At 45.3% G+C, this 27856-nt stretch overlaps 1 protein-coding gene across 1 annotated transcript; it reads right to left on the bottom strand.

The window, feature by feature from the left end:
- Nucleotides 1-8: 8 nt before the first annotated feature.
- SLC25A15 (solute carrier family 25 member 15) lies at nt 9-27494 on the bottom strand. The gene is made up of 7 exons (XM_028107352.2): nt 27348-27494; nt 24449-24572; nt 12028-12286; nt 7906-8043; nt 4922-5091; nt 3849-4007; nt 9-2749 (listed from the first exon to the last, which is right to left on the bottom strand). Exons 2-7 carry the CDS (start codon nt 24501-24503, stop codon nt 2625-2627), a joined length of 906 nt encoding a protein of 301 aa, XP_027963153.1. The 5' UTR covers nt 24504-24572; nt 27348-27494; the 3' UTR covers nt 9-2624.
- Nucleotides 27495-27856: the final 362 nt, after the last annotated feature.

The raw sequence follows: 27856 nt of genomic DNA, 5'->3' as shown, positions 1-27856 counted from the left end.
GAGCAGAATTATCCAAAATTTAATTGGAAGTTTATTTTTAAAAACAGAACAGCATCCTGCCACATCAGTCTCATCACACACATAACCAGGCAGAGAGAGAATGATGCTAGTGGGCCAACTTTCACAACTGCAGTGTACATAAAGAACACATATGTTTGTCAGAGTGAAATTATTTTACATCAGGAATATTGCCGACAAAACACAATCCTCACTGCAATAAAACCACCTTGAAATATTACTCTACATAACTCAAAACATTCCTGACAGGAATGGTGTTTTTTTTTTTAAAGATTTTATTTATTTATTTGAGAGAGAGAATGAGAGAGAGAGACAGCATGAGAGGGGGTTGGGTCAGAGGGAGAAGCAGACTCCCTGCTGAGCAGGGAGCCCGATGCGGGACTCGATCCCGGGAATCCGAGATCATGACCTGAGCTGAAGGCAGTCGCTTAACCGACTGAGCCACCCAGGCGCCCCAGGAATGGCTCTTAACATGTAAAGTACTTAAAACAACTCATCAAATACTCAAATATTAGGTAAATAATTTAATGATGATAGAACAGAATTGCTTTAAACATGATTTCAAGTTACAGTTTTTGTCTGGAGTACAGAGCTGAAATGGTACCAATTGTGTCCAAATACCAAACCATGAATTAAGCAAACAATGAAAAAAAAATTCCCCTGATTTAGGTTTCATTCCTTACTCCTACTTTTACTTGCCTCGAACTGTTGCTATTGCAGGTAGTTAAATCTTTAAAGGACAACGTGAGAAGGTCCACTACCGACGAGCCTAACTGGGCTGGGCTCAGGGATTCCGAAGTAGTTCACTTCCTGCTGGAAGCCAGTCCCCATTTTCTCTTTTGCTTCAGTCCAGGCCTGTCCAGATGAAGCACCACTCAGTAGCTACTGACCATTTAAGAATGGAGAGAAAAGGTAGAAAACATGATTCTCTTTCAAAGAAAAAGCAGATGGCAGACCAGCCATTGCTCTGGAGTCCATGAGGCACAACCCCGAGCACCCCCCTCCCCAAAAGTCTGCAGCAGCCCCCGGGGGTCAGCAGCTCGCTTCCCTGACCCTCTTGCTTCTGGTGCATGGCTAGAGTTAGCACAGAGGCTCTGCAGAGAACAAAAAGCTTCAGGAAACCAGAGGGTTCACGCAAGGCTTACAGTGTGCCAACAAGGACAGACACGCACACGGGACAGACATTGGCAGTGTCAGCCTGCTCGCTTCTAGCCTAACAGGCTGCTTACGGACACCTGTTTCTGAGAGAGCCCGTGCTGGTCTTGGAGCAGCATGGAAGGAGGAGGCTTACCTAAGTGGGGACAAGAAAGGACCCCCTTACACCAGGTGGCCTGGGGTTTTATGGTGGTTGTTAGTGCATACATATGGTGTAGCTTAATAAAATTACTTTGCTTGTTTCCTCGCTTTATAAAGTCTGCCACTTTATACAATCATGAAAATCCATGGACTGCCAGTACCAAATGTAAAAGGCTCCAACACTGTAAGAAACATGGCAATCATGGATCCCAAGGTAAACTTAAAGGGTCAGCCCCAACATCACTCACTGTGGAGGACAAGCACTAGGTTCTGGCCAGTTCCATCAGAGAGAGGACTGTGCCCACGAGCACTGTCCTTCAGGCACCAGACAGGGAACAAGGGCTTCTCTTGGCTTTGGCACTCTGCTCCCGGGAAGGGTTTCTGATCGGGGGAGGCAATAAGTGAGTGGTCCAAAGTGGATCAACAGCCCATAGACGGTCCAAAGAAATACTCTGGAATCCTACCCGGGCCAGGACCCAGAGACAGAAGCAGCTAAGGGCTGTTGTCAGTCACAGGTCTTCACAAAGCACAGCAGCAGAGCCCCCCCCCTCAGCCTCTCCCTCAAGCTAAAGCCCAGCAGAGGGGAAGTTCTTTGGGAGAAGGGAAGCTGGCGCAGGTGAGGTGCGTGCTACTGACAGTGCGTCCGGTGCAGATGATGATCCCACCAAGGAAATGAATGGCACTATTTTAACAGTAGAACATCTTGGGAAAATCCAAGAGGCTTACTCCTAACTTAAATCGTTCACATGGAAGCCACACCAGTATGCAAGTATGTTCTCCTCTACAAAATCTACATGGATATTTTAGTTTTCAAGCATCACAGAAAAACAACTTAGTGTAGTGCATGTACTAAGATTTTAAAAGAGAACCTACATCTAGAATGAGGAATCATTCATAGCCAGCTTCATGAAACATGGTTACGTCTGAGGTTTTCTGGTGAGATCTGAGAATTCAACATGTGACCATCCAATCTGCATGGACACATACAGGTTTATGCTAAAGCCCTGACAAAACTATATTTAGCCTTTCAGACTGTGCGCAGGGCTGGCAGCTCACCCCTAATGTCCCACCAAGGACAAGAGCAGCAACTTTTCTACTTCAGTACAAATATGGGCAGAAATTTTAGGATATAAAATGGAGGCCCTTTCCACAAAGTGTAAGATTTAGGGTAGAATAAGGGAAGACCAAAAAACAAAACAAAATTCCTACGAAACCAAAATAATTCCACATTGGTCTTGTACTCCATGAAACCCTGAGATGAACTGTAGTCGTCAAACGCCTGAACTTGGATCTCGGTTCACCAGGACACTTCAGTAGGCTTCAAACTGGCTCATCATCAGCTTCCTGCTATATTCATAGGCCAAAAAGAGCGCCCCATTGGCAGGGAATGCTCGAATCATAGTAGGTTTCAGCCCAGAATATAAGGCCGTTATTCCTAGAAGACAAAAAGTGATCAAAGACTGAAGACGCCCCTCCTCGGAGAGACCCCGTGAAGCCTCAGAGCACAGGGCTGGACACCTACAAATCCAGACAACACACTGAACGCCAACAAGTGCTGGGAGGACTTTTTCCAGGTTTCCCTGGATGAATGGGAATGAAAGAGACTAATGGAAACGAGGACAGGCATCAGGTCTTCCAGCAAAGCTGGGTGATGCGTAGGTACCGCACGCTAATCCCAGGCCTGGTTCACTCCTGGCAAGCGGACCGGGCAGAGCGGAGGCCCCACCTGGGCAGACAGAAGCAACCCCAGGACCAGAGGGGGCGGCAGCCTTGCAGGGTCACCTGGGAAGGCAAAGACCATGAGGCATCGGGCCAAAAGCAGAGTCAGAGTCCCGTGTCTACTGCTGGCACTGCCCAAGGCGGTTATGAAGATCCAAGTGGACGAGGGAGGCCTAAGTACTTTGTGAAACTATGAAGTGTCACGCAACTTGGGGTATGAACTAAACTGTTTCCACACCCTGCGACTGTGCTCTCTCTCAAAATCAAGGCCGAGAAGTTCACATCCCAAGGTGGAAGATGTATAGTGGATGCTGGAAGGACAGGTCTTTATTCACCAGTGGCACGATCCTGGCTTTATATGAACATCATCTAGAAAATCTTTATCCTCCTGCATAACTCTCAAAATTCAGAGCCAATCACCTTCACGAAGTCTTAGCATTAAGGACTTGCTGCACGTTCTTTTAAATCCCTTGGTGGCTCTGTTAGAGATCATTTTCTGATACGACCTATATTATATAAAACAAGTGGTGCTGACTTCAAAGCATTTGTCCCCTTAGGCACAGTCTGTATTTTTAAAGTTCCCTCCAGGCTATTTAGAACAAAAAATCCTGGCCCAGGAGTGAGGAACAACATCAAATGTTCTTGAGAATGGAAAGAAGCTAAAGAAGGGGTTTGGAAGCGGGAAACTGTGCTAGAAAAGGGACAGGAGACTGGGGGAGAGAGCAACCATGCACACGTGATCAACCTCAACGAGGCTTACAGCGAAATGAGCAGTCCGTACACAGCCACTCCGTTTCTGCAATGAGCAGACTCACCTTCATTTTTCACAATGCTTATGAAGGTTCCGATAAATCCTGCCTGTTTTCCAGACATGGAAAGAACTTGAATTCTGGATTTGACACAATCCACTGGGTAAACAGCAAGCCAGAGGCAGATTCCACCAACTCCACCGCTTAACATCAGAGGGACAGGGCCTGGACAGGGACATGAGCAAACAGCGGTTTTTGTCTCAAGAACAGCATTTCCAGAGGTCAGTGTAGGAGTGGCAGCAGGTAGATGGGAACAAAAATGCTGATGCTTGGGGCGCCTGGGTGGCTCAGTCAGTAAGGCGTCTGCCTTCAGCTCAGGTCATGACCTCAGGAATCAAGCCCCCTTCGGGCTCCCTGCTCAGCGGGCACAAAGACCCATGTGGCACTCTGGGTCTGCCCCTCATCACGGGAGGACCACATTGGTGCCAGTCACTGTGGCACTGTGGGCTCCCACCTAGCCTGCCCTCCAGAGGGCTGGCCCACACGGAACCAGCAGGCCCCCAGCAACATGGCAACACCCCCCTGCCCCCGCCCCATGGGGAAGGAGAACAGTGCCCAATGAAACACAGGTCACGTTTCTTCCAACCCTCTCAGTTTGAAGTTTTTCATTATTTTAATGCCCCACAGCCCTGATTCTTCCTTTACCATGAAAACCAAAGTTGTCTTATTAAACACGATACTTAAACCTGGGAGCTTGCCTAACCCCAGAATAAGTCCAAAACACTGAAGGGATGGGTTTGAGAACAAAAAAGTAATCATTCATGGAAGCCAAACATGGACATGGCTGTGTCAAGCAGCTACACAGGACAAGCTAGAAAGAACGACAGTTTTCAGTGCTCTGAAAACACTATCAAAATTTATTACCAAGTTTTATGCTTATTGCAAAATGCTCTACAGGTGATTTACACTGCTATTAGAGATTTCCCACAGGAAAGCAATTTCTGCATTCTCCCCTAAAACGTTATTCTAGTGAAGAAGTTTGGGATGCACAGCCTCAGCCCCGTGGTGAGGACATGAGTGCACCCTGAGGAAGGTGCCAAAGTCCTTTCCAGCCTCCAGAAACCCCAGCGCACGCTTACCTAGTTCATCCTTCGATCTCCCTGAGGCAAAGAATGACCTGCTCAGTTCGTAACCACCAAAGAAGAAGAAATAGCCGGGCACCTCTCGGAGTAAGGTGCTGGAGAGGCCGTGGTAGAAGCCCAAGGGGCCGTCCTTCCTGAGGACGCTCTTCACCACGGACCAGACGGTGCTGCAAAGAGGGAGCTGTGCTTAGGGTGGTGGTGGCGGGGGTGGGGGGTGGGGAGGGCAGCGCTCCCAGCCCGGTGGCAGGCCTGGCTCAGCCCTGGGCAGGCAGGGAACAGCTGATTCTAGAAACTGAGCGACCCAAATTCTGAGAATAAGAGGCTTCTGCAGGGAGGAAATCTCAGAGAAGCACAGATACAATTATTTTCGGACAGCTGTTCTCACCTGAACTACCCAACAGCGATGACACATTATTAAAGTGCACATTCATACAGAGCTGCGTGTGCCGGCCGCACCTCCGGCCAAGATTTCAGCAGACCACGCCAGAACCCCAAATGGAACCATGTTCACCTTTCCCAAGTGTGCCACTAAGCAAAGGAAGCCCTGGGAATACTCCCGGAAAAGGAGGTCCCTGGAATTTTGGAAAATCAGAAAGCCCTCCTCTGGCTGTGGACAAAACAATGAAGGACCTGGACCAGTGCCAACACGGCAGAGCGGGCTCCCAGAGCTGCTTTTCACTAACTGCTAGGCTCACCACTGCAGGCAATGTCTGTTTTGTGGTACACATGAAACAGAAGGGAAAGAAGTAGATGGCACTGAGCAACACTCCTGCCCAATGACAGTTCTCCCGAGGGCAGGGAGGGGGAAGGGGTCTTCAGGAATCTGCCCCACAGCTTCCCCCTGTATAAAGGATTCCATGAGCAGATCGGGACCCTCAGAAAATGTACAAATAAAATCCAACCATCTGACAAGCAGAGAAAGAAAAGTCAGGGAAAGCCAGACAAGCTCTTGATTTTTAAACTGCTTGCATCCTCTTGCCCTCAATAAACAAATTTTTTCAGTTCATTTGGAAAAAAAAAAAGTGCATTCATACATTCCAGATGTCATTATCCAAGATGTAAAAGAGCCAATACCCACTTCCTTCCAATAACAAATAAGAGAAATTACAAGAAGGAGCTGTCCAAGCTCAGCAAGAATAAAAAATGGCCTTGTATTTGCTCAGTCCTCTACCTCCCTCAATGCCTACCCTCCTCAACCTTTCTTTTGAACTGGTGTGTATGGAAGGAATCTGTTCACGTGCTTAGGGTTTATTTTGTTTTGTGTTAGTGCAGGGAATGAGCAAGGGAATAGATGTTACTTGAAGGCAAGACAAAGGAAATTCTTAGAAATTCTATAGGGCAAGAAGCACCGAGAATTTAGTTCTTAGAAAGTAGGTATGCAAGAATTTTTATTTCAAGATGATGAGAGCCCTGTAGCAGCTGGAATGCAGGACACTTTCTATGTAGACCCCTCTTCCTGATGGTGTGAACCATGGCAGGCTTTATCTGTCAGAAAAACAAACAGCACCAGGCTACCCCAGTCTTAACCCCAGGCTACCATATACCCCTGGGTGGGCACAGCCACACCTAAAATGTAGTCAGCCAATATTTACTTTTGTGCAAGGTGTCCATTCGCTTAAGTTTTTGGAGCCAACAATTACTTTCTTTAAAAATACCTTAGGAAACAAACAGAAGGTTGCTGGGGGGGAAGTGGGTGAGGGGATGGGGTAACTAGGTGATGGGCATTAAGGAGGGTGCTTGATGTAATGAGCACTGGGTGTTGTATGTAAGTGATGAATCACTAAATTCTACCCCTGGAACTAATAATACATTATATGTTAACTAAATTGAATTTAAATTTAAAAATTTTTAAAAAATACCTTAAACTACTTTTTTCTTTTATTATGTTGTTAATCGCCATACATCATCAGTTTTTGATGTAGTGTTCTATGATTCACTGTGTATAACACGTGCCCTCTTTAATACCCATCACCTACTTCTAAGGGATATGAGAGCAACTTTGTGGGTGCTGTTCATGTTCTACCTCTTAATCTGGGCACTGGTTACAATAGTGTTTGTTTAAAGACTATTAGAACCCCCACTTACAATTTCTGTGTGTACACTTATTTCAACAAAAAGTTTTAAAGACATGCTTTTGGACCTCTAGGCTATAAATAACAGATTCAAACTGGTTGTAATGGATCTCAAGGGTGCAAGATACAGAGCGCTATTAGAGACCCCATCCTCACCGGGAGGAGACTAATTCTGTAAATGGTCAATTTATCTGATTTTTCCCATCAGATTTACAGACACAGTGACAAAGAGCTTTAGTCGGCCAGATGTTAAGATAAATAAGCAAGTATTGAGAGTAATAGACAATAAATTGCTTTACAATCCAAATAAATCATACTGCATATGACATACTCTCATGTAACTAGAATCTGTTTTCAAGGCTGAGTGTTTTGATGGTTACAGAGTAGCTCACGAGGGCTCTGAGGAGTGTTCTCAGAACCCCAGCCCTCTGTGGGGACATGTGAAGGATCGGGGAGGGAGGTAAGGAAGTCACCCTGGGATCTGGGCTGATCAGCCCACGTGAAATCTGGGAATGGGCATCAAATATTCATCTTGGAACCCAAATTGGCACTTACAAAGGCTCAGCTCTCAGACATGGCTCCAAAGCTGTCTGCTATGTGCCTCCAACACAGCTGGGGACCATGCCTCCCACATTCAACGAGCCCCCCACCCCCCACCCCCTGCTTCCCAGGTATTGAATATCCGCATACAGTGTTCTGTTGTGGGAGCAGGGGTGGATCCAACCATCAGAAAGTTCATTCAGAAAGCTATCCTCTGCCTGGTAGGGGAAAGGGTTCTAAAAAACACAGTATTTTGGAGTAGATAAATCTCCTTCTCTGCCACGTAGTTTTAAGTATAATATAAAATTGACAAATACTCAGTGCGCCAAGGCAACAGAGCCCCGACGTTTGTGCCCAAGCAGTGCTTACTTCTGGCTTCTGGCTATCTTTCCTGATGACTCCATCTCATACATGGTCTGCAGCCGGCACTTGACAAGCTCGGTGGGGCAGAGCACCAGGGCAGCAAAGGCAGAGGCGAAGGAACCCGCGGCCGCGTTCTGCAGGTCACTGGAAGGGAACCAGCACAGGAGGCCGGTTACACATTCATTCACTCACCATGCAAAGCACTCGCTGGTAAGGGAGAGCAAGCATCAAAGGAGAGGAACACTTTCCTGAGTGCCCACTGGGAACTTGCACACAGTTTCATCTAAGGATCCCAAAGCTCTGTGAGGCCAACACCAACACCCCATTTTTCATGTGGAAAAACAATACATAGAATACATAATGCACCCAAAGTCACACCACTACTACGTGGTAATGTTAGGATTCAAACCCGGGTCTGCCTGACAGCAAAATCCATGCCCCTTTTATTAGTCAGAGTGCTATGTACAGAATGTACATAGAATGTATCCCCCATCCCTAAAGCTCTATGCTGAAGCCTTAGCTCCCCCCCAAAAAACGATGGTATTTGGAGGGGACCTGTGGGAGGTAATTAGGTTTAGATGAGGTCGTGAGGGTAGAACTTCCCCCATGATGGGATTACTGTCTTAAGAGACCACCGATCTCTCTCCACCCTTTGAGGACACAGCAAGGAGGTGTCCCTGTGTAAACCAGGAAATGGACCCTCACCAGACACCAACAACCAGCACCATGATCTTGGACTTTCCAGTTTCCCAAACTGTGAGAAATAAACGTTTGTCTAGGCCACCAGCTGATAGTACCTTGTTACAGCAGCCTGAACTAAGACATAGGGATATACAAAACAAAACCAAAAAAAAAAAAAAAAAAAAAGATGGAGGAAAAAATTACCTAAACTCCCACCACCCCAAAGACACAGATCATCAATACTTCAGTGTATCTGCCACTAAGTTTCATAAAACAAGGTTCTGGAGCCATCTGTGCGTGCCCAAAATCCAACCTGGAGCAGCCACGTGTATAACATAACTGTTGTTGTAGATGAAAGTCCCAGATAAATTTTTAACCAAAAAGCTGCTCATTGCAGAAAGACTTCCCAGCTCCACTGACGACCTCCTGACCTCAGCCACAGAGGGCGCCAGGAGCACGCGATGCTGGAAGAGGGGGAGGGTGAGGGCAGTGCCCATCAGCAAGCTCGATGGCTGGAGGTAAAATGGCTACGTTGGAAATCGAAATGAAGGAACAAATGCACATCAACACAAAAACCCGAAGTATTCATCTCACCTCAGAAGTGTCTGGTACCACCAGCCACCAGCAGGGCTGTGAAAGTGAGGGCCCATCAGAGTTCAAAAATACAGGGCAAAGTCTGAGAAATCAGTTGTCAGGAATTCTCCGAGCGTTCACGAGGGTCGGAAAATAAGATCCCTTCCAACCCAGACAGTATTCTGTCACAGGAGCTCGGCGGGCACCTGGGGTCGGGCAGGAAGGACCCAGCTGCTCACAGGACGACTGGCTCCCTCTCACCTGTCCAACGCCAGCAGCCCGCTGTCACCTAACCACTGGGACACCACAGGTAACCCCCTCACCTGGCTGCCCTGGGTAGTGGGAACCCCTCACAGGTTTTCCCCAAACCGTGAGCAAAAGCCTAACAGACCTGGCATATTCAGCTGTCGCAGAGTTCCGTTAAACACAAACCGAGGTCAGACAGGAGCATAAAATCAGGGGCCACCTCCAATCTAAGCCCCAACCTTCTATTCCCTGGTGACCTGGTCTCAGTGCCACTGGGCAGATGGAGGCCAGGGGCCCAGGCCTGGGGCATGCTACACACTCAGGTCGCAGAAGAGTTGCCTGGGAGCGAGGCTTTCTTCCAGGGGGAAGACGCTGCTTGCAGTCTGGACTTGCTTTTCATTTTAGAGAATCAGGTATCAGACCATTACCTGGCGAGAGCCAGACATACGACTATACTTGCACTTGGCTTCTAGTGTATGGAAACTGTCCAACATGGTTCACACCTACTTAGCAGTTGTCAAAACCAAAGCTTAAAGTGGTTTCTGCGGTCTTCCAGCCAGCCTGCAGATCCATACTCTGTCTCCCTCAGGGACTCTCCATCAACGCGCTGACCAGCAACAGTCAGTTAGGGTCAGTGACCAGAGTTGCCAACTTTGCTGGAACAAAGGTGACATCACTCGACGTGGACATCTATTTAACCTAAGATGCAGTAATGAGTCGGCCGCCTGAAGGAATACAAGCAAGTTGTTCTGGTGCAACAACAAGGCCAAATCAGACTTGCAGTGGACTTTGGCTCTCTCATAAATACTCTCCTCTACCAGGGCACTCAATGAGGTGTGCGGGGCCCCAGGCTGCACCTGCAGTAGAGGCATTTGGACCCAGAACTGAAACCCCAGGAGGCATAGGATAGAATTTGAAGAATCAACTGCTTGTCACCCATTCAACAAACATGTACCTGAACACTCCTGCTGTGTTAAGACCTCACGTGGCCAAAGGTCAAAGGAGAACCCTACTCGGGGTGGTGTTCAAACCAAGGACAGGCAAAATTTACGGTATTATGGCTGAAATTCACGGCAGGTTCTTCCAAGCACTGCTTTCCTTTCTCCGCCTCTACTTATCACACTTTCCTCTAGACCCGACCCCTACCACATAGTCCAGAGCCCCGACTCTGGTCTTACAGAAGGAGTATTGGGCAGGGACTCGGAAGACATGGCTGTGGGTCCACTCTAGGCTGTAAACTCAAATAATAGGATCCTAAGCCAGTATTTTTCTGCATGTCAGAGTCCCCATCTCTCAAACAGAGAACAGCACAGGCTTTGCTGTTCTCCCAGGACCATGATGAGGGCTAAACAAAACAGGACAGCCGAGGGTGTCCCAGCTCTGTAAACTCCAAGGTAGCATTTCCTTGCCAGGTAATAAGCAAACACTGCTCTGCGGGATGAAGATGCAGCCGGCTGCCACCTCACCAAGCCCAAAAACGAGCAGGGTGCGGGGTTAGGTCACGTGAAACAGGATGGCTTCTTGGCTGCAGGACTTCCTCCAGGACCTCATGTGGCTGCTTGCTGTCTCTGTCTTCTCCACAGGCGTCCACCTCTAGGAATGCTGCAGGGGACCTAAACCTCTGGTCTCCTCCCAAAGTCTCCCCCCGGGGGGAGAGCGACAGTCGCTACAGTGTTCTGTCCAGTCTCTATCATGAGACCCCACATTCTTCTGGGTTGTCTCCTGCTTCTTTACTTCCTCCTCTTCTTTGCGACCCTTCTGGGCTGGAAGGTCCTAGAATCAGTGCGTGGCTCTCTACAGATGCTACTCCCTGTGTGATTTCATCCAGTCCCAAACCTTCAAAAAACAAGTTCCATCCATGAAGACAAAACTCTTGCCTATAAAAGGGCACACCTTTGAGACTGCTAGGTACCTCCAGAGAACATTTCTGTACAAAAGGGGCCTACCTTAGTCAGGTGGGACCTGAGTTACAATGGGGATTCCAATTCCAAACGACCCATATGGCTATCTGCCCTTTGCAACCATGAAACTGATACAATTTTAAATGATTTAAAATAAATCAACGTTGAAAAAAGGAAGGGCTACACATCCCAGTGGTTCCTGAATTCTTTATAGTCTCTGTGTAAACAAACATCCAAGGGATTAAGCACAAGCCAAAGTCTAATGTTTGGGCAGACTTGACCAAAGAGTAGGTTCATCTCCATCTTCACAGATGCTTCCAACTCTTCCTAAAATTCTAAGTTTCTCTCAAACCTATCTGGCTCAGGCAGCTTCTTCCAATCCTCTGCATTTTGCTGATGAAGTGGAACCCGAAACTCGGCTCACAAGTTGCATCTATGGCTCCAGTCCAGCCCTTGTGCCCACAGGAGAAGTAGTATCTGAAAAGCATCTTCCTGGAGAATACCAACACGTATTCTCAACACAGGCAATCCTTCTGCAGAATACCTGTTTTCCAAGTTTTATATGATGACGGTATATGACTTCACGATCAGAGAGGAAGTGGTTATTCTAAAAAAGGAAAACATTCTTCCCATAAAGGGGGAGATTATCATAAAAATCTTGACTGAATGAATGCAACAGTGTTATCTTTTTAAACAAATGGAAAAAGCATTAGTGCCCACAACTCACCTCAGCCTGGCCTGCTTTTCCAATCCAACCACTTTCCGCACCACCTGTTGGCAGAAGCCGTAGCACATGAAGAGGACAGAGTTCTCGGCGATGTTGGCGATCAGCGCTGGGCTGGTCCCCTTGTAGAAGCCACGGAAGCCCACCTGGGAGTAGGTCTTCAGGCAGCAGTCGGTGAGGCCCCGGTACAGGTCGGGGAACGTCTGCATCTTCACTTTCAAGGTGTCAAAGGGCTGCCCAGTCAGTACACATGCCGTGCCCCCTAAAACCAGGACAGAAGTCTTCTCCAGCACCAGTGTACTGTTTTAGAATGCAGTCTCAGACACCCGCGGAAATGAGAGATAAGCAGCCTCCCCCAGGGCTTGCCTTCTGTTGCAGTTCACTTCAACCTCTCCCCTTCCCAAACCTTCAAGCCCAGTCCGATCAACAACAGAGGGTCTCCAGCGTGCCTGGCACCCAGCTCCGGCCCTGAAGGAGCCTGCCCTCGGTGGGAGAGACAGACGTGTTCAACAGTCAAAACCAGAGGACGCAAAGGTGTGGCGTGTGTTCTGGGGTGTTGGCAATGGGGTCAGATGGACCCGGGCTTGACGCCTGGCTCTGCTGTGAGATTCTGGACAAGCGATATTAACTTTGGAGCCTTGGTTCCTCATCTGGTTAGCATGAGGATTAAATAAAAATGGATGAGAAGGCTTAAGATAACAGCTGCTGCATGAATGGCTCATGAAGAGCAGGTACTCTGTGTGTGTGCAGCCATACCAAAAGGAGGGGGAGAAGTCTGGCAGGAGTGAATCCCTCCTCTCTGCCTAATGCCCAGCAGTACAGATGACTATCAGGAAAACAGGGAAAGAGGCAACAGATAAAGATGACAAAGAGCCTGGCTAATCCCTAAAGAGCTAAAATTTGACCCTACGGAAAATCTTCATTTGGACTCTACCAATTAATGATTTGTATTTGAATGGAAAATGCACTGAAACTTACCTTTGCTTAGCATCAATCATGTATTTTTATGCTTTTATATTGTTAAGAGTTTAGAAAACAGCAAAATCTAAACTCCTGTAGATGACCAATAAAATGTCTGAACGTAAGGAAAAGAATGAACTGCAACCACCCTGTCATATCTCCAGACCCTGGACTGGGTCAGCATTTGGGAAATGCCACTGGTTAATGCATCCACCTTTCCTGGGCCTCAGAGATCACTGTATCTCAGACATCGCCTGCCTGTGTCAGGAAACCTAACCATTGGATTAGGTTTTTAAAGATTCATCAAAATTGAAGAGAAGGCTGGGGGCCCTGGATGGCTCAGTCGGTCAAGCATCAGACTCTTGATTTGGGCTCAGGTCATGATGGCCAGGTCCTGAGATCGAGCCCAGTGTCAGGCTCTGTGCACAGCATGGAGTCTGCTTGTCCTTCACCCCCTGGTCCTGCCCTGCTCACACACTCTCTCTCTTGCTCCAATAAAATCTTTAAAAAAAAAAAAAAAGTTGAGGGCGCCTGGGTGGCTCAGTTGGTTCAGCAACTGCCTTCGGCTCAGGTCATGATCCCGGAGTCCCGGGATCAAGTCCCACATCGGGCTCCCTGCTCAGCAGGGAGTCTGCTTCTCCCTCTGACCCTCCCCCCTCTCATTCTCTCTCTCAAATAATAAATAAAATCTTAAAAAAAAAAAAGTTGAAGGCTTACATAAATATTTAAGAAATGCGATTTCATAACTTTGACATTACAGTTATTCTGACTAATCGTGCAGAGTAGAGACAGAAGAGGGGCTGTTTTGAATAACTCCCATGTAATTACTAGCAGATTAACAGACACTTTCAAGGAGTCTGAAAACTGTGAGTTCTTCTTTTAAGCAATCACAAGTATATCTGGGATCCTTCCCTACTTTCTTCTAGGAAAGTTCATTTCTTCTAGGGAAGTAATGATACATTTCCACTTTGTCTTGCCAAATTATCCCCAGTTCTGAATTAGTGGAATATAATTCAATAAGATGTTACTACAATTATAGTTATTTTCTCTCAGGTACTTATAGGAATAAAATAGGACCCTAATTATATAAAAATACTTATTCCGAAAGAAAAAGTGAATGTCAACATTTTTAAAGAGAGTACATAATTTAGGTAACCTAGATGCAGATAAACTGAATAAAACATTTCATTCAGAGCATTACAATTTTAACTCGAACTTTTCCATATTTTAACCCTTTTCCATATTTTATCTTGAATAGTCCAGTTGTTAATATATGCATTTGTTGCATATCTGTAACAGTCGCATTTCCAACAGAGAGAAGGTAGGAGGCTAGTGCATTTTCAAATGCTAACTACAATTCTCTCCTTTCATCTATGGAGGTAACTGACTCCCATGTAATTTATCATAAACCATACTGTCCAGGCCCCCCTTAAGTGGGTGATGACTATTCTGAACACCAGCACCAGCCACTGAGACCTAGCAGGTCCTCAGATACCCATCAAGTATCCATGAAGCTATGAATAACTACGAATTTCTCCACTTGCTTAGAGCACAGACCTCTGATCATCTCATTCTCCTTGACCGAAAAATGGAAATAGTTCTGCATTCTTTCATAGGTGTCCCAAAAGGCCCTGCACTTTATTCTGCAGGAGAGGGGCTTAGACCGTGATGCACTCTACATTTTACCAAGGCCAGTGTTGTGGGTTTTCTACACTCAAAATAGTTATGTCAGAAAATGACAAGGTGTTAAGGAAATCTATCAGGGCAGGGATGGTGTCAGTGGTGAAAATGGGGAGGGCAGAGCTAATGACCAAGAAGCAGACCCTTCACCAGAAAGTCCAGGATCACCTTGTCCACCCATGCAGAATGGAGAACCTCAAACCCGATGGAGGCACTCAATAAATGTTCTGTTTAACAGCACAGGGAGGCGTATCATTTTCAAAATATTCCAATCAAAAAAGGCCCTTGATGGACATAATGCGCCAATCAAAAGATAAAGGGGTGGGGGGGGTGGCGCCTGGCTGGCTCAGTCAGTAGAAAATACAACCCTTGATCTACAGGTCATGAGTTCAAGCCCCACATGGGGCATGGCATTTAAAAAGAAGAGAAAGAAAAGAAAAAGAAAAAAAAAGTGACTGAATGGATTAAAAAAAAAAAAAAAGCAAAACCTATCTACATGCTGCCCACAACAGATTCACTTCAGACCTAAAAACACATGCACTGAAAGTGAAGGGCTGGAAAAACATTTAACATGCAAAGGAAAAAAAAAAAAGCTGGGGTGGCAATACTTACATAAAATAGACCATAAAATAAACACTTTAGCAAGAGACAAAGAAGGGCACTACATAATGATAAAGGGATCAATCCAACCAGAAAACAAGAGGATATTATAAATATCTATGCACCAACATAGGAGCACCTAAATACATAAAGCAATTAACAGACACAAAGGGAAAAATTGACAGTAATACAGTAATAGTAGGGGACTTTAATACTCCACATACATCAACAGATCACCCAGACAGAAAATTAACAAGGAAACAGTAGATTTGAACAACACATTAGACCAGATGAACATAACAGATACATATAGAACATTCCATCCATAAACAGATTACACATTCATGTCAAATGCACATGGAACATCCTCCAGAATATACTATATGTTAGGCCACAAAATAAATCTCAATTAATATAAGAAGACTGAAATCATATCAAGCATCTTTTTGACAACAGTATGAAACAAGAAATCAATCACAAGAAAAAAACCATAAAGAACAAATACATGGAAGTTAAATAACATGCTACTAAACACTAAATGGGTCAACCAAGAAATCAAAGGGGAAATCAAAAAATTCATGGAGACAAATGAAAATGAAAACACAATGCCCCAAAATCTTGGAGGTATAGCAAAAGTAGTTCTAGGAGGAAAATTTATAGCAATATAGGCCTAACTTAAGAAACAAGAAAAATCTCAAACCACTTAACCTTATACCAAAAAGAGCTATAAGAAAAACAAAGCCCAAAGGTAGAAAGAAAGATCAGAGCAGACATATGAAAGACAAAAAACCATAAAAGATAAAAAAGAAAAAGCGGACATCACAAAAATACAAAGGATTATAAGATTATGAAAAATTACATCACAACAAATTAGACAACCTCTAAGGAATGGATAAATGCCTAGAAACATCTAGAATCACAAATAGAAAATTTGAACAGAGGGGCACCTGGGTGACTCAGGTCATGATCCCAGGGTCTTGGGATCGAGCCCCTCAGCAGGGAGCCTGCTTCTCCCTCTCCCTCTGCCTGCTGATCCCCCTGCTTGTGCTAAGTAAATAAATAAAATCTTAAAAAAAAAAAGTTTGAACAGACCAATCACTAGTAAGGACACTGAATCAGTAATTTAAAAAAAAAAAAAACTCCCAACAAATAAAATTCCAGGACCAGAGGGATTCAAAGGTGAATTCTATCAAACACAAAGAAGAGTTAATACCTATCCTTCTCAAAATATTCCAAAAAATAGAAAAGGAAAACTTCCAAATTCATTCTAGGAGGCCAGCACTACCCTGACATCAAAAGCAGACAAAGACACTACAAAAAAGAAAACTACAAGCTAATGCCTCTGACGAACATAGATGCAAAAATCCCCAACAAAATATTAGCTAATAGCATTCAACAATACAGAAAAAATAATCCTTCAGCAAGATCAAGTAGGCTTTATTCCAGGGATGCAAGGGTGGTTTCAATATTCTGAAATCAATCAATGGGAGCACCATACATATTAGCAAGAGGATAAAAACCATATGATCATCTCAATAAATGCAGAGAAGCATTTGACAAAACACAACATCCACTCGTGAAAAAAAACTCTCAACAAAGTAGATTTAGAGTGAACATACCTCAACATAATAAAGGCCATCTATGAAAAACCCACAGCTAACATCATCTTCAACGGTGAAAAGCTGACCGCTTTTCCTCTATGATCAGAAACAAGACAGAGATGTCCACACTCACCACTTAGTTAACATAGTAATAGAAGTCCTAGCCACAGCAATCACATGAGAAATAAAAGGCATTCAAATTGGTAAGGAAGAAGTTATGCTGTCACTACCTGCACAGGACATGATAGCACATATAGAAAACCTTAGGGGCACCTGGGTAGCTCAGTTGGTTAAGCATCCAACTCTTGATCTCAGCTCAGGTCTTGATCTCAGGGTCATGAGTTCAAGCACTGCATTATGCTCCACAGTGGGCATGGAGTCTACTTAAAATAAAGAAAACTTTAAAGACTTCACCAAAAAAAAATATTAAAACTGATAAATGAATTTGTAGGATACAAAATACACAGAAATCTGTTGCATTTCTTATATACTAATAACAAAGTAGCAGAAAGAGAAATTAAGAAAACAATCCCACTTATAATTGCACCAAAAAGAATAAAATACTTAGGAATAAACTTAACCAAGGAGGTAAAAGACCTGTACTCTGAAAATTATACAGCAATGAGAAAGAAACTGAAGACAACACAAATGGAAAAACGTACTATGCTCGTGGATTGGAAGAACAAACATTGTTAAAATGTCCATGTTACCCAAAGCAAATCAACAGATTCAATGCAATCCCTACCAAAATGCCACCAGCATTTTTCACAGAACCAGAATAATCCTAAAATTTGTATGGAACCACAAACATCCCTGAGTAATCTTGAGAAAGAACAACAAAGCTGGAGGTATTACAATCCCAGATTTCTAGATATACTACAAAGCCCTTGGCATGTGTGTGTGTGTCCTCAGCCTGGATCCCTTGTCCAGGCACTGAGACACTGCTATGCAGAAGACAAAATCCTGCTCTGCAGAGACCTTCCTTCCAGGTGAATCACCCTCACTGGATTATTTATGTGTGCGTGTGTGTATTTTTTTTTTTCAAGATTTTTTAGTTTGGGAGAGTCTAGCAGGCCTGCAAAAACAAAAATTCCTCAGGAAAATAAAACACTCCATTTTCAATACATATCCACAATGTCTTGTGTGTAGACTTGGTGTGCCTGGCTGGCTGTCAGAAGAGCATACAACTCTTGATCTCAGGGTTGTGAGTTCAAGCCCCACATTGGGTGTAAAGATTACTTAAAAATAAAATCTTTAATAAAAAAAAAGAAAAAGAAAGAAATTACTAGACTTTTGCAAAGAAATAAGAAAATATCACCATCAGGAAAGAATTCAGTTGCTAGAAACTGACCAGATGGCGGCTCAGGTATTATAATTAAAAGGCAAAGACATGTCAATAGTTATCGTGATGAAGTTTAAAGGCCTGATGGAAAATCTGGACTTAGCGGTTGAAGAGATAAGGAAATTTCTTAAAAATGACTTGAAGGAGGGGCGCCTGGGTGGCTCAGTCAGTTAACCATCTATCCTCAGCTCAGGTCGTGATCTCAGGGTCCTGGGATAGAGCCCCAAGTAGGGCTCCCTGCTTCTGCTTCTGTCTCTGCTTCTCCCTCTGAGTCTGCTTCTCCCTCTCCCTCCGTCCCTCTTGCCTCTCCCCTGCTGTTTGCACTCACTTGTGCTCATTCTCTCTCTCAAGTAAATAATTTAAAATCTTAAAAAAAAAAAAAATAACCTGAAGGAAATTTTAGAAGTAATGAAAAATCCAAAGAACTCCAGTAGGAGTGGCAATAAATAAAAGATTTAGTCGCACAAAAAATAGGATTAAGGAAACAGAAGAAGCACAGTCTAAAACAGTTGAAGATATTGAAATTTTGACTTTTAAAAGAAAAGAAATAACTAGCAAATTAGATGAAGCTAAAGAGTACAATACAAACCAAAATAAGGAATTGTCCCATGATGAATCACAAAATCACAAAGTCATGGGAAGTGTGGAGGAAGCCATAAGCAATACAGTTGATGGATACAGAGATGCAGCATCCTATAGAAGGAACAGGAGAGAACAGAGAGATTGCAGAGGATGAACTGGTCAAAGAAAGAAGAGAGGAAAAAATCCCCCTGAATTTAAAGAATAAAGTGAGCATTCTACAAACCTCCAGAGAGGATGAAGGAGCAATACTCGGGTTGGCAGCAGACTTTTCATCAGCAACACTGAACATTAGTAAGCCATGGAATAATGTCTTTAACATTCTAAGGGAAAATGATTTTGAACCTAATTTCTATACCAAGTTAAATTAGCATTTAAGCATTAAAGCATGAAGGACTTTTTCAAATATGCAAAGCCTCATCAAATTTACCAGCCAGAAATCATTTATGAAAGAATTACTGAAAGATACTCTCCCACAAAATGAAAACAGAAAGGAGGAAGATATAAATTTGACAAAAAGTAGATAAAACTAGTAGATTCAAAGCATGGAACTGGGGAGGAAACTGGTGATGGTTTGAACTATTTGTTAAAGAGGTAAAGGTTGTTGAGCCAGAGAAGGTGAAGAGCTTAAGAGACTCAGGAGGAAGAAAAAACAAACCCTCAAGAGGAAGATGCCTCAGAGCTAGAAGAGGAGGGAGGAGAGGCTTGCGGGGGGGGGGGCATGCCTAAGGGGGGGAGGGGGGAGAGGTTTGCCGAAGGGGGGCGGGGGGAGAGGCTTCCCGAAGGGAGGTGGGGGGGAGAGAGGCTTTTAATTTTAATTAAAGAGGTAAAAGATTCTGAGCCAGAGGATGAAGAAAGTCCAGAGTTAGAAATGGAAGTAGTTTTATCGTGGGAAGAAGGAGAGGACTCTGAAATAGAACATGTAAAGACTGCCTCCCAGACTGAGAAAAGAGAGGCCTCAAGTGGACTTAAAGAAATTGGCTGTAATTATGTGGCTTGGGACTCTGAGAAGAAAAAATTGGTGAAACCTTGGATGGAACAAAAACCCCAGAATAAAGAAGAAACAGCTATGCTCATAAATCAAGGAGTTGGGACAGTCTGTCTGATCTTGTGTTTGGCCTATCCCTCAAAGTCACTAGAGGTAAGTTCTGGTAAGCAGAAAAGGCATTTATATACAAATTTCAGTACTTCATCAGGAATCACCACATTTTTAAGAAAAACAGACACAAAACTCTGCAGAGGAGCCAACATCTAAAGAAACAGACAACGTAAGAAACAGAACTTTAGAAGAAGTGTAATTAGTAACTTCAGAGAGATACAAGAGGAGATTAGAAATATTAAAAATTACCATCCAGAGGTCTTGGAAATAACTCAATAGATGCTCTGAATAGCAGAAGAGACATACCTGAAGAGACAAGGTATGATCTAGAAGATCGACTTGAAGAATGCTCTAAGGATACAATGCAATTGTTCAAACGAATCATAAAGAAAGATCCAGGGACAGAGGATAGACCCAGAAACTCCAACATCCATTTGACAGGAATTCCAGAAAAAGATAATAAAGGGAATGGAGCAGAGGAAATAATTAAGGAAATGATTGAAGAAAACTTTCCAGAGCTAAAGAAAGATTCAGGTCTTGAGATTGTCAGTGCTTACCAAGTACCTAGTAAGATTGATGAAAAGAGACTTACTCCTAGAAATCTGGGAATTCCAAGGATTAAAAAAAAAAAAAAAAAAATCAAAGTCTTCCAGAAAGAGAGAGAACGTACAGAGGAACAAGAATCAGATTGACAGCAGACTTATTGGATACCCTGGATGCTAGAAGTAAATGGGGTAGTATCATAAAAGTTCTGCAGGCAAAGGTTTTTAAACCTAGAATCCTACATCCAGCCAAAGTGGCATTTTATTTTGAAGGTAAAACAAAGACATTTTTTGATACCAAAGAACTCACAGTTTATTTCTTGCATACGCCTTTTGAAAGAATTACTGGAGGATATACTTTAGCAATCTAGGGTGACTATAAACACATAGACACCATACAGATTATCTTTCTCCCACACCAAAAAATCCACAAGGAAAACAGGAAAATAAAATGCCACATTTCTACCCAGGAAGATGAACAGCTAACAGTGTACTTGGGGAATAGACGAAAAGAAGGTTACAGATACTATCTAGATGTTGGTAAAGTTAAAGGGTGTGTTAAAATTCATGCTAATCATCGTAACTTGTGTAGGAGTATACTTTCTAAACCACTGGGGATTACTTCTCGGCCTTCTGGCTAAGATCAAGTATAAACTACTGGGGAGAGGGAGCGAATCAGTCAATATAACCATAGACATGAAGAGGTGGGGTGAAAGTAACAGAGAAACACAGGGAAAAAGATGGCAGGAGAAGTTAGAAAGAAAAAGGCAAAAGTTGGACTCTTATCAAGAGAAGGGTAATTTTATCATTTATGCTGATGTTAATCTTGAATCTTTATATTAAACCTTTTCCTTTCAAAAAAAGATACTACAAAGCTGTAATAATCAAAACAGTATGGTACTGCCACAAAAAGAGACACACAGATCAAAAGAACAGAATAAACAGCCCAGAAATAGACCCACACTTATAGGGTCAATTACTCCACAACAAAGAAGGCAACCATATGCAATGGGGAAAAAACGGTCTCCTCTATAAATGGTGCTGGGAAAACTGGACAGCTACATGCAAAAGAATGAAACTGGGCTACTTTCACCATACACAAAAATAAATTCAAAGTGGATCGAAGACCTAAAGGTGAGATCTGAAACAATAAAACTGCTAGAAGAAAATATAGGCAGTAAGCCCTTTGACACTGGCCTAGAAACAATTTTCTAGATAGGTCTCCTAAAGTGAGGGAAACATAAGCAAAAATAAACTATTGGGACTACACTAAAATAAAAACCTTTTGCACAGTGAAGGAAACCATCAACAAAACAAAAAGACAACCTCCTGAATGAAAGAGGATATTTGCAAATGATGTATCTGATAAGGGGTTAATATTCAAAATATATAAAGAACTTCTATAACTCAACACCAAAAAGAAAAACAACAAAAAAACCCCCAAACATTCTAAGTAAAAAATGGGCAGATGACCTGAATAGATGTTTTTCCAAAGAAGACATCCAGATGGCCAAGAGAAACACGAATTTTGGCATGAGAGGATAAATGTCAATGGTCTAGGTCACACTGAGAAGCTAGGCTAGTTAAGGCATAGAGCAACCGAGCAGTCAAAGCAGGGAGTGGGTTATAGTGGTCAAACTACTGTATCTTAAAGAGAGACCAACGTTCCTCATGAAGGCAATTTATCTTCTGAGCTCCATGCTGCCTCATTTCAACATTATCCAATGACCTATCTTCTGCAAAGTCTCCCCCATCCTAGCTGCTTGGAATTTCTGGAATTTCTTTCCTGGAATTTCTCCTATACTAGCAGACAGGCAGTGACAGCTTCCCAGAACTTTATAGTAGATGAACTAGACCACAAACCTGCTGGATGGGGAGGTTTGTTTCAAAGAAAAGAAGGGACATGGAAAAGAACACATGTATGCTACACCTAGATCACCTCAGGCCTTGATGGCCCAATGTCCTGATCCAGACAGTGGCAACAGAGGCTTGAGACTAACCTCCACCCCTAGGAGAGCTGTTGGCCCATTATGGAGTATTAAAACAAAGACAACAACAGGGCCAGTCAAGGAACCAAACAACCAACAGCCTAGCCCTGCCTTGACACCATCTATCCGTGCAATCATGAGCAAATCACTCGCCCTCTCCGGGTCTCCTTTCTACATATACAGTGAGCGTTAGAGCCAAAGGTCTCTGAAGGCCCTTCTAGCGCCATCACTGGGAGACTGAGACCCATCCAAAGTGGAGTTATGGCTTTCTGTTTGCATTCCATGCACCTCCCAGAAGTTCTCAGGTCACTAACAGGAGGCTCCTCTGCCAGCCGAGGAGCCCCTTGCTTGGCTTAAAGCACAGACCCCTGCAAAGGGGCCTGTTGTCCTCCAAAGTTAGACGCTGCAGGGCAATGCTACATCAGTGAGGGGTGACCCTCTGTGACCAGTGCAGGAAGAAATCCTAACTAGTTATCAAGAGAATTAAATGCCGTATGTAGATGGGCCCAAAACATTTGAATACTATTGTAAAAAAGCATGTCCACCAGCAAAAGCCGTACACACCAGACTCCCAACAATACAATTGCAATCTGTATCTTTAAAATTCACTGTAGAGCACATATGTGGCATCCAAATACCTGTCCACACAGAAATGCCTTTCTAGGAAAAAGAAAATTCTATCACAACAGAGTCTACATCTTTGGCAGACTGACTGATGGACATTTAATTCCAAAAGCTGAGACTCTCTCCTGTGGTTAAATACCATCCTATGGAGACAAACTCTGAGCACAGAGCATTCACAGGACTGCAGAGGCAAGCAAATGGGTCCACCGTTCCCATGGTCAGTGTCATCCCAATGTGGCATGGGGGGTGGTTCATAGGGCCTAGGGGCTGCAGCTGGGATGGGACTGACCCAGGGTACTCAGCAGGCAAGAAGCCAGTGGGGAAATACCTAGGCAGCCCTTAGGTTTCCCTCCTCCTGGGCCAGGACAGTCCCGTGGTCTCTCACCTGAGGGCTGGTGCCTATACTTTTTATCAATCTGTAATGCCCCATCTGTAGCCTTTCTCATTAGCCTACCTGGTCAACCTTTGGTTCATGAGAAAATACTTTGTTCTCTAAACTGCAACTTCTTTTTCACCATTAAGGGAATGATACTATGACAGGTGGTGGCCCTGTGGCCGCACCTGATCTGGTGACCCGGGAGGTCCCACTGGGTAAGAGGACAATGGGCAACTCACCCCTCTGACCTCTCCACTCCCAGGAGCTGCAACCCATTATAAGAATCAGTGTACGGGGCAAGGGTAAACCAGGGTTTTCATCTGGGCAATAGGAGCATTCCAGCACTCCTCTGGCTCTAAAATAACACAGGAACCCAGAGAACCAAGTCAACCACCCATACACTTCCAATTACTGACCTCAGGCTGAGTAACGTTAATCTTTCCAAAGAGTGACCTGTGTGTTGCAAGCACTGCCCAGGAGGATTTACTTGTGCCCTGTGAGGCCGCAGTCTGCCCTAGGTCTCAGCCCCTGCCCAGACCACCATTCCCTGGCAAATCCTAGAGCCTCTCCTTCCCTTTCAGGGCTTTAGAAACCATCAAGTATCAGGCTCATTTACTAAAGGCTGTCCTCCTTTCTTGCCTTGGCAGTGATAAGGACAGTAAATAGGACTTCCCTGGAAGTGTGACTGTGGACTACAAGGGCTCTGAAGACCGCCAGGCTTGGAGTAAAATCCCACGTCACCTGCACATCCCAGCTGTGCGACAATGGACAAGGGACTTCAGCTCTGCGCTGTGCAGTTTTCCAGCTGTAAAGTGAGGACATTCCCACCCTGCACCCTGACTCATAAAGTTTTACTATAAGGGAACTACTCTACCTTCTGCTGTTCTTAGAAGACAGTATTATACTTTCATTACTCCAAGGTGAAAGCATGTTGCCTCTGGAGGGACAAAGGTGATATTTTCACCATCCTTTCACTGGATCTCACTTGTAGCAGGTATTGAAGAATACAGGATGGGGTTTCCCCTGGAATTACCTGCAGCTCCCGCCGTGAGGTCAATGGCAGCTTGGATAGCAGGACTGGACTTCATGTTCGCCTACTCCTCTGCTGGTCTCCGTGGAAGGCAACTCTCTGAGCTTATGACGGGTGTCTCATGTCCCTGAAAGGAGACAAGAGCTCACCATCAGTGAGGCCTCTGCAGCCTTCCTTTCTCTAGAACTGCTGCCTAGTTACTGGGACCTCGACCTCTGGGAGCTGAGAGACCGGTTCTCCGGAAAAAAAAAAAAAGCGGGGGGGGGGGGGCGGTCAAGGTGCCAACGCAGCTTAGCCGACTGGCCTCCCCTTCTCCCCACCCACCATCTCCCCATAAAAAACTCACAAGTCAAAAACCTTCCCCGAGTATCAAAGCTACAGCCCTTGTAGGGAGCATTTCAACGACTTTTCTGAAAAGCTTACAAATGAATGCCAAATACCACAGACACCCAAGCCATATCAAACTAGTTTTTCAGAGGCCTGAGTGGAACTATCAGTCAACTAGGCTCAGTTCTAAATTCAGACAGCAGCCTGGGCTGAGTCCCTAAGAGGAGGTCACAAAACAGTAGGTCTGGAAAGGAATGGATTAGGTGCTTTGCAAAGTGACACGAGTGGGTCTGAGTGCCTGCTCTGTCACCAGCAGGGTGGGCCCTCGGGCCCCTAAAACTGGAGTCCTATATATAAGGTGAATAATAGAAGTATTATCATAATACAAAGGCAATCACAAATAGTCACATGGGACAGATGTTCTTAGAACTAAAGAGCATAGCACCAAACATTAGTAATTGTCATCAAAGTCATCTCCAGACCTTCTCAACCATAACCGTATACACAAAACACCTGGGGACCTTGTTAAAATACAGATTCTGATGTGCTAGGCCTCAGGTGGGACCAGAAACCCTGCCAGTCGTGACAAGCTCCCAGATGAGGCTGATAATGACTGACCACCAATCACATTTTGAAAAGCAACACCTGGTCCACTGTGTCCTAAATTTGTTTGATAAGAATCACTGGGGCACCTGTTAAATATTCAAATAACCAGGCCTCTCTCCTTAGTGATCTTGATTCAGCATGTCTGGGCTAGAGCCTAAAAAGTTTGGGAAAACTAGAGTCTACTCCTCTACCTTTAAACAAAAATCAACTATTACAGAGGAATGGACTTTATACAGATTTTTAAAAAGGAAAGGTGGTTCATTAACACAGAATATCAAGTTAACCAATTCTGTGTGGTTTTCAAACTATGTAAGTGACTTATCCGTGAACAAGGAAAAAATTTTATTCATCACACTAAAGACCTTTGTGCCCCGAGTCAGACCACCTCTCAGAGGGTGGTGGGCCGGCTGGATCACTAATGAATCCCAATGTCAACCTAAACGTCAGCATAAAATAATTTTATCCACTAAGAAGCTTTTTAACCACTTGATCCATGTTGCGAATGACCAGACACCAAGAATCTTGCTTTCTTTACAAAAAAAAATTGTAAAACCAGCAAACACAAAAGCACAGTACTGGACTTGAAAAAGCAACTAAGTTAAACAGAAAAGACATGCATTTTATGTTACTGATAGGACTGGAGAGGCAGCATCAATAACTACAGTTGATAAGGTCGTGGCCATCCTGTACCTAGAGAAGGGTCCTAATCCAATCTCCTTTACCAGATGGAAAACTGAGGCCAGAAGGCAAGAGCTTCTCCAAGGTCACACAAGTAGTCAGTGGATTCAACTCAAGTCTTGCCTTTTGGGTCTGTACCTACCAACCAATACTTAATTCCAGACCATTCCAACCTGACCACAAAAAAAAAAAAAACATCCAACCTTGCCTTTTAAAGGAAAAATGGAGGCAAGTGGGTAGTCACATAGGGCCCAACCAATGTGGCGTCTCCACGCGTTCTTTAGGTGTGGATATTTTTTTTTAGTTTATATGAAAGGCATAGATCGTACTGTCATCAGTGTGAATTTAACCCCTTCAGGTAAGCCAAACTTAAACACATCAAATCCCACAAGTAACACTCATAGTATTAGAATACTACACAGTGATGGGAACTAACAGATTAACTCAGAACGTGTGGGCAACTGATTCAAATTATTGTGTAGCTTAAGAAGGCGGCTTCAAGAAGTCTTGAAAAAAAAAAAAACATATGGCTTGGAGGAGGCAAGACTGGTCAAGCAGGAGTTACTCATTCCTGAGCCAGTTGAAAAACTGAATCTTTTTAGTGTCCCTTTACCCCTCTTGCAAGTACACGTGGGTCCGACCCCAGGAGAGACAAACAACCTCGCGAACCACGCAGCCTTGTTTCCTAAGAAAATGAATTTCTCGACCAGAGGAACGTTCTGAGGCCGCATTCTCCACCTGGTAACGCGAACTGCGGGAAGATTTCAGCTTCAGGCTCAAGCTGGCGCAGCAGGCGGCCGCCCTCCCGCCCGCCCGCCGATTACTAGAGCCGGGACACAGGGCGCGGCGATGCCAGCCCGTCTGGCCGCTAAGACGCCGGCCGGGCGCTCCTGCTCCGGGGCTCCGGATCCTGGTGAGCACAGGGGCCGCTACTAGGGAGACTGCTTCCAACTTTCCCTGACTCTATCCCAACAACCTGCAAGAGTCTCCCATTCATAAACGCCCCCGCCCCGGGCAGCGGCGGCGCGGTGCCCAGAGGCCTGATGCAACTCCGAGGGGGCGAGGGGGCAAAGAGGCCAACCTTCCCAGCAGGTGAACACTACGGGAAGGAGGCCGCGGAGCCCGCGAGTCTCTGGCTCGCCCCGGCCGCCGCGCCCGCAGTTCTCTGGGCACGTGTACGGCGTGCCGGGCCGCAGACCCCAGAGCCCCGGCCGGCTGCTCGCACCCCGCTCCCCCCAGCCCCCCGCGCGGGCTCCCTGCAGCCCGGAGCGCCGGCTGGGGCTGCGCTCACCGCCGCGCCAGCTGGCCGCGCGTCCTGCTCGGGCTCCGCCGCGGGCTCTCCGCTCTGCCTCCGCGGCCTGGGCAGCCGGTTAACACCCACGTCGGCCGCTGGCCGGCCCTCCGCCCCGCCCTCCCGCGCGGGAGCGCAAAGGGCGGCTGCCCCGGAGACCCAGAGAGCTCCCCTGCGCCTGGGGGCGGGCCGCGCCGACCCGGCGCGGGAGGGAAGCGGAAGTCCGCGGCTGAGGCGGCGCGCTCGGCCCGCGTAGGCCCCGCCACCCCCGGCCCGGGAGCGGGGGCGCGGGCGGGCGGGGAGCTAGGGCCTCCGAGCTGGCTCCCTTCTTCCAGGTTCCCGGAGGACTCCTGGGAGGCTCGACCCCAGTTAGAACTCAGGGCAGGGGGTTGGGGGTGTCAGGAGGACCCGCTGAAGTCTTTAGGCTGATGAATCTTTGCCGGGACTCAAAGCCTCAATTTTATATTAAGACTACAAAAGTACTGGAGACGTAGTGATGCAAAATGCAT

The sequence above is a fragment of the Eumetopias jubatus genome, unplaced genomic scaffold (assembly GCF_037043125.1).
Source record: "Eumetopias jubatus isolate StellerSeaLion01/CBP00866 unplaced genomic scaffold, mEumJub1_p1.0 scaffold_3, whole genome shotgun sequence".
NCBI lineage: Eukaryota > Metazoa > Chordata > Mammalia > Carnivora > Otariidae > Eumetopias > Eumetopias jubatus.
This window is presented reverse-complemented; position numbering and strand designations above follow the sequence as displayed.

What these genes read in the sequence shown, in the direction of transcription:
- SLC25A15 (XM_028107352.2), bottom strand. Translation starts at nt 24,503, where the DNA reads ATGAAGTCCAGTCCTGCTATCCAAGCTGCCATTGACCTCACGGCGGGA. An exon ending in CCTCACGGCGGGAGCTGCAG is followed by an intron (nt 12,287 to 24,448) that starts GTAATTCCAGGG and finishes TCCTGGTTTTAG; the next exon opens with GGGGCACGGCATGTGTACTG. An exon ending in GAGATCGAAGGATGAACTAG is followed by an intron (nt 4,008 to 4,921) that starts GTAAGCGTGCGC and finishes GTCCCTGTCCAG; the next exon opens with GCCCTGTCCCTCTGATGTTA.